The 7,568-nt window shown below is 36.5% G+C and overlaps 1 protein-coding gene across 1 annotated transcript; it reads left to right on the plus strand.

Moving 5' to 3' along the window:
* The first annotated feature begins 2,097 nt into the window (after positions 1 to 2,097).
* On the plus strand, positions 2,098 to 6,357 carry LOC110040895 (substance-P receptor-like). Its single transcript, XM_089274330.1, has one exon. The coding sequence runs from the start codon at positions 2,358 to 2,360 to the stop codon at positions 3,486 to 3,488; it is 1,131 nt and encodes a 376-aa protein (XP_089130456.1). The 5' UTR covers positions 2,098 to 2,357; the 3' UTR covers positions 3,489 to 6,357.
* Positions 6,358 to 7,568: the final 1,211 nt, after the last annotated feature.

Consider the following 7,568-nt stretch of genomic DNA (forward strand, 5'->3'; position numbering starts at 1 on the left):
TGAATCTAGAACTTGATTCAAAAATTCTCAAAGTGTGGCTGTCGATAATCCGTTTTTATAATAAATTCCAGGAAAGCTAGATACAATGTGACTAGCTAAGGTGACGGTTAGATCGTTTTGGGCTTTTACATGTAATATTTTGCCATTATTTATGAGTCTCAAGTGTTCTAACGTAAGCCTTCTTTGTCTTAATGAATTGCCGCTCTGAAAAAAAGACGAAAGATCATCAAATATTTCAATTATCGCGGGCTTAAACTGCGACGACTTCAATTGTATTGATTGTGTCTTGACCTGTCTCGTTCTTGTATTATCTTGATGTGATTCTGGAGTATCCATTTCGAAATTGGTCGATAAACTTATAAACGCAAGAGTTAGATTAAAGGGGAGAAGGTCGATAACGAAGCAAACATGGAAAATGGTTCAAAAGCAACTTCTTATTGGCGAAATATGTTGTGTTTCCGTTCAGAATGCCAGAAACGTGGTAAATACCGATTAAAGTGAAGCAATTATAAAATTGAATATTAATAGGATTTTTTTTTTTCAAATTTTCAAGCTAATATTTCAAATACAGTTACTAACAGTAGATTTAAAATGTATGTTATATTGAGACCTTTCGTTCCAAGATTAAAACACACTAAAAATATACCATACAAACATTATTTGTTATTTTTATGCCATAATTTCTTTAATTCTTTTTGAGAATTTGTTGGAAAATGAAGAAATATTTCTCAGCTGATAGATTGCTTTATCTCGCCAGTTTTCAGCTTAATGTGAGGAGAAAGTCGCAGTTGATCTCTTTGGAGAATTGAAAGGTTAATGTATTGAAAGTTCATAATCTCGAATGTGTTTTTGGTGATCACTTGAGGCTTATTCAGAGTTTTCAGTTTAAAATTGACATTTTAAAATTTTATAACAAAATGGAAATATTTATTACAAAAGATTTGTGCATCATTTCGTCGATGAAACACCCAATGTAAATTTGAAATTTTGTGTCACCTTTAAAAGGTATGGCATCGATAGTAGTATCTCTGCAACAGGCTACACCTTTGTGTTTTCGGAGATGTGTTGTTGCTCTAAACTTGAGTTTATGAGTTTTTCCTGATCAGGACATCACAATATATCTCACATATAGTTGCTCAAAATAAATAGTTCTATTGTGGACTTACCAAATCGTTATTTTTTGTCATTTTAAAACAAACACGATGTGTCCAAAATTGACTCCTCATTTCACACGTTAAAAACAAAGTTTGTTTAATATGGCTTTTAAAAAAAGGGCTCCACCTGAATTGATTGACAGTTAAAGGCAAATCAATCAAAAAGTTATTTTAAATTTCGCACCTTTCATGTCGAGTTTTTCTTTACAAAAAAATGTTATTTGTTAACAATGCAGACGTGTAGTTGCTTCTTTTGATAAGATATTTTTTTTAAAAAAATCACGAACTAGCAATATCAGCCCAGGATCAGTTTCGATTTTGCTTCAAGAGTTCACGCTCATTATCCAAATACAATGCTGAATTTAAAGATGATTTAGGTTACACCTATTTAGAAACAGAAATATTCATCATCTTTCTGTAGTGGACGTAAATTTAAATGCGCAGATTGAAATTTTTTCTGAAAGCATTAAATTCTCTAATCCATATTACTAATAACGTAATCAAATGCACTTCAACAATTTTACACTGTACTACGTGGCGTGCTTCATTAGAAACCTAAACAATGACATCGACAACCTGACAAAAAATATATTTATTAGCTTAAGAACTACCTCCAGCCAAATAGACGTTAAATCTTTTAGCTGTGGTGGTTCTGAGTCCTCATAATACGTCGAATTTGGTCGTTGTTTCGCAAAGAACCGTAAAAGAAATGCACTAAGGTGTATAACGTACACGCTAAGCTACTCGGTGTTCTATTCCAGAAACCATTTTTTAAAAAATTAAATTTTTCTGATGACGTTTCTGTTGGATTTGCCTTCGTGGTTTGTCCCGATGATGGTCAATCTTACTTTACCATGATATTGAGCTGAAAGAACTACGCCGGTCACGGTTTCTGCAACTTAAAAAGTTTACCCTAAATTTTTCAATTTTTTCCTTGTAAGCCCTATTAATCTTCCCCATCCTTAACCATCCTTATTTTTTTAAGCTTTACTATCATCTCTTTGGTGTTTTGCTATCTTAGTAAACTACTATTTTCAGGTTTCCTTCAATTTAAGGGTAATTTTGTACGCGCAAAGGTAACTCAAAATGCCATGACTGAGCTCCTTTAAGCTGTGGGAACATGTGTAAGGTTTATGACCTTCCATTGTCTGTTATGGATTAAAACAATCTTGACACTTATTTTTCTTAATTCAAAGGAAAGTAATGGATGACAACGTAACATCGAATGCCACAGACTCATCGGGTTGCCCAATCCCACATTCAACCACGTTCACGGCCACTTTTCAGTTGTTAGCATACACGGCCATTTTGATCATCTCCATATTTGGCAACAGTATACTCATCGGTGCCATCATCAATTATCCTCGTGCCCAGACCGTCATGAACTACTACATCATCAACATGGCAGCTGCTGACCTGTTGACGACCGTGTTCGACATGGCGGTGCAGATTTGGCATTACGGATTGACGATAGCCCACAAGCCGTTTGAATGGCTTGACGGAAGTGCGGGCGTGTTTCTCTGCAAGTTTGTCGTTTTCATCCAAGGCACTGCGATTGCTTGCACCGTGCTCACCTTAGCGGGCATTGCAGTTAACAGATTTCTAGCTGTCATGTTTCCATTACGTCGAAGCAGGCGCAACAGTACAACAGTCTTACTTCTGTTCCTCATCTGGATGAGTTCTTTCGCCATCGCGTCGCCGATGCTATACGTCATGCGTGTCCAAGACGTGCAAGGTGTGCAAACTTGTCTGGAGAATTGGGAGCCTCTGTTCGACAACGGGTCTTCGCCAAAACATTATACTTTGGCGTTGTTTGGATCTCTGTATGTTTTTCCGCTTTTGATAATAGGGATTCTGTACTCCGTCATTGCTTTTAAAGTTTGGGTAAGAACTGTTCCAGGAAATTCCACAGCTCCTAACCAACTGCACGAGATTGAAACGAGAAAGAAAATACTCAAAATCTGCATGACAGTGGTGCTCGTATTTGCTCTTTGTTGGCTTCCGTTCTATATTTATCTTATGATGCTATTTGTTGCTGGTGAACACGGTGACTGCGGTCCCCCGGAATACGTGGCTTTCCTTGGCTTGTTTTTCGGTCACGCTAACAGCTCTATAAACCCATTTATCTATGTCATTTTTAACAGTGACTATAAGAAAGGAATGAAGAAAGTTCTAAGGCGTTGTCACTTTTCTTACAAATCCAACAGAGTGCGCATGCACTCTAACAGGAGCACGCTGACCAGTTTTCCATCCCTACGCACGTTCAAGGAACTGGAAATGAGCCCCCTTCAGCAATATTCATATCATAGCAACAATGGATTTAACGTTGTTTGAGTCAAAATCTCACGCGAAGATGGAATGATTGATAACAACTGCAGTAAAGAGATCCACTCAGCTTTAACACCGGTTGCCCATTTTACAATATCCGATCTTACCAAATGAAATACGTTCTTTTTCAAATTATTCAATTGCTTGAATAGTGGAAATTTTTATCCGTAAGTCAAGGTACATTGTCTCAAACAAACGAATCTCCATTGCTCAATTTTGTAATTTAGCTTGATGTTTAAGATAATATGTAGGAAACTTACACCTGAGTATTAGAATCAGAATATTGTACAGTATATAAAGGTAGATATAAATCTTCAGCTTAACGTTTTAACCAGACCTACTAATACTATCTTTAATTTACAAGGATCAACAGTCACTGTTAGGACCCATGATTCAATTTTGATGTCTTTGATGTTTTAGGGAAATCCTTTGTTAGAAGATATTGCAAGGAGGTGTGAAAATTATTGTAGTTAAGGTAGCTATAATAGAAACAAACAGTGCATGAGAGATGGGGCAGTTTTTATTTGAGCGTCGAAAACTAATTGCTTTGGCATTAATTACTACGCAATGCGATTGGCTTAAAAAATCGGTGCCACTTTTTGTATCCAAGCTGAAATAAAACCGAAACCAATTGTGATTTTCTCACACACGTTTTCCCGCGCTTCGTTTGAGTTTTGATTGACTTACTGGATCGTCTGTGTCCGTTGTGACTGGCTAGAGTGATTAGTTTAGTTTTAGTTTTACGACACTCACTTGAAAATCTCTCAATGTGAGAACGGAGTACATAGCGCATTCTATTATCAGAAACTTCTCATTTGGCCTCGATCGTCAAGGATCTTCCGGGCAAGATTAGTCTCAAAAATGACTTACCACTTGAATCTGAAGATGGTGGCATACATTGCATGTGGAAACGTCAGTCTCCACTGATAAAAAAGTACCTTAATAAGAAACACTAACCGCACGATCATGATCACACTAGTGTGGAACTGGCTTCAAATCATTTACTATTGTAAGCTTCATTGTTTTGCTGTGTGTTTTTTTTTTTTTATAACCTTTTTCTGTGTTTTTTTGTTAGTTAGTTAGTTTGTTTGTTTGTTTGTTTGTTTGGCTGGTTGGTTGGTTGGTTAGTTTTTCTGCTTTTTTTTTTTGTTTGTTTTCCTTTTTTTGGCCTTGTTTGCGTCAGTATTATTTTTCTTTTCTTTTCTTTTCTTATTTTAGAGGTATCAAAACTTGATTTTTACAAAAGTGGGAGTTGAATTCCCATTCAGCAATAATAATGTGTGCCCGTTTTAAAAGGCGATTCGTGCAAAGGATGTCAATGTGTTCTGGGATCGGTACTTCTGCTTGTGATAGATAAACTGTTGCGCAAATTATTAGAAGGGAGCAGAGTGCCCTCGGGTGCTGGTTTGCCCCTTGTCACGCAGATTAATTACATTATAAGCAAAAAGGCACTTCATAGCTTTCAGACTTTTATTGCAGCTTAATAAAAAGAAAAGTAACGTCAATATATACATTTTAAAGTACACTCAACTACTCACACGACTACTTGAACATTAGACGGATGTTTACAATTATATTTAACGCTGGTATGTACGTGCAAGTCTTTACAACAGTTGGGAACAGTCTTAAAATGCAATTTACATATGTTACAAACATTGCAGGCTCCTGGCCTTATGCTGACAGCAGTGCTTGCGGTATGGACATAAACGGAACCAAGTCCTTGTTCTCCAGTTACACCGTACAAGCCTATGATTCAACTGTCTTTAGTTTACTTAGATTCTACAGATCGACCTGGAATACAGCGCCCTATTTTCAAGGCTATTCTATGTATTTGTGACTTCAGCTGGTAAGCTAGCTTTGCAGTTTACTTCGATTCATTGAAAACGTTCGACGCAAAAACTGGCGAATATAATTCTTTTAATGCAAACGCTGCATAACCTAACCGCGATGTACATGCCCTATTTTGATATTCGGATATTCTATAAGAACTGCCATTGGTATTGAAGTTAATTGAAAATTAACACTCCTAATTTACTCAAACGCAGATACCCTTTTACCTATTCTAGTAACGTTACAGGAATAAGATAACGGATATTTTCTTACATTTTGGTCAAAGCTGTTTCGAAAATTACGCACTAAGTACCTTTGCTCGTAAAAGAACTGTTTCTAGAACACTGAACCACAGTACTCTTACAGGGTTTAGGGTTAGGGTTAAATTTTAAACGGAAGTTAACCATTATATCTCAGGATTTTTGAGGTTAGGACGAGTGTATGATTTTATATATGTCACAAAAGTAAGATAGTTAACGTTGATTAAAGTTCCTTAAATCACAGTGTAACATGGTGTACTGCAACTAGTTACATGCATGTATTTCGAGTTACTTGAGAAATAAGATAATTTGGTTTTAGTTTCACCCAGCTAGTGGACTAATGCAAATCCTGCATTTTGATTGGCTACGTTATTAGGGGACTATTAGTAATAGCGGAGTAGCGAAATTGGCGCCATCGAGCGTGACGCTTTCTTTCGTTTTATTCCCAAATAAATATTCCTTCAACTTGCATTTGCTAACTTTATTAGTACCTTTTCTGTCCGACTAGTTGGGTGATACTAAAACAATTAGACCCTTCGCCCTCAAGGGCCACGGGTCAATAGCCCATGAGGCAACTGGGTTGATAATGTGAATTGGCCACCGTAAAGAGATTCGAAAGTTGACGTTTCGAGCGTTAGCCCTTCGTCGGAGCGAATCCGATTTCCTCTACTTGAGAAATAAATTCTAAAAAGTACAGTAATTAAGTCTATCGCAAGGAATGTACTGTGATATTTTGTAACTTGATTTAATTAGATTGTTGTCAATAAAGAGAAAAGAAAAAGTTATACAGTGAAACCTCGATTTAAGGAGCCTCTATATAAAGAAGTCCCTGGTATAACGAACAATATTCTTCGCCCCAGTAATAGTAAAATACGTAGAATAGAACCTCGACAAACGAAACCTCGTTATAGCGAGTATATTTTGCCAGTCCCCTTGGCCTTCGTTATATCGAGGGTCCACTGTATTTAGGTTTCCATCACTGCTTAAAGAAGATACACAGAAAAGAGATATAAACGCGAGTACGTTGCGTTCCGAAGTCATCTTGTCGCCACCATCAAACGCAGATTTTCACTTCGTGCGGTTCAGATAAGTATTACTTAAGCTGAAAAAGAGTCAAGAAAAATGTCAGGTATTTAAACAGCTTTGCACGACGCCGAGACGTAATGTACTATACAGCCAGCGTTCATATTTCTTTTCAGAGAAAAGGTTCCATCACTGAATATTTAGAAGTTATTTAGAAGTTCTACCCATGTGACCCTTTAATTTATCTAATAATATTATACATTAATTTAAAAAAACAAGGATATATTGCCGTGCATTCAGTAAAAATTCCTTACTTACTACTTATTCAATCACTCACTTACTTATTTACTTCTTACTTAATTACTTATTTACTTGTTTACTTGTATACTTTGCTAATTTACTTCATCAAATTAATAATTAATTGATTAAATAATTAATTAATTGATTTTTTTGCTTGGTTACTCAGATTGTTTTATTATATGGCTTTGGCTTGTGGCCGATATAACGCGCGCTCTGATTGGTTAATTGTCACTGAATTGTAGGGCATTATTCTCCCGTAATGCCCACGGGCCGATTACGGATTATGCAAATTAGGAAGAGCCCGGTTCTGAAAATTCAAGCGCATTGAAGCGATGAAAGCCGATTAAAATCAGTACGAGAATATCAGTAGCTAAAAGTTTAGAGATATTTCTTTAATAAAATTTATATAGATGACTTACCAGTCGGTAACCTTGGCGGGCACTAGTGAAAAACAATCAAAGTTTGCCTAGTCTTAAGTAAAGCTAAAATCGCTAAGTAAAAAACACCATCGGCAGATCTGCCATGCATCCTGAGCAGAACACCACAAAGAAACTTATAAGTTATTATCTTAGTCACAGCAATTACCGAAGTATTGAACTCCGTCAAAGTTCTCGTCAAATAGATTCCCCGCTTTGACACAAGCAAGTGTAAATCAGCTTCCAGGATCATCAGA

Source organism: Orbicella faveolata, unplaced genomic scaffold (assembly GCF_042242905.1).
Source record: "Orbicella faveolata isolate gen_17 unplaced genomic scaffold, um_ofav_v1 contig_1, whole genome shotgun sequence".
Lineage (NCBI taxonomy): Eukaryota > Metazoa > Cnidaria > Anthozoa > Scleractinia > Merulinidae > Orbicella > Orbicella faveolata.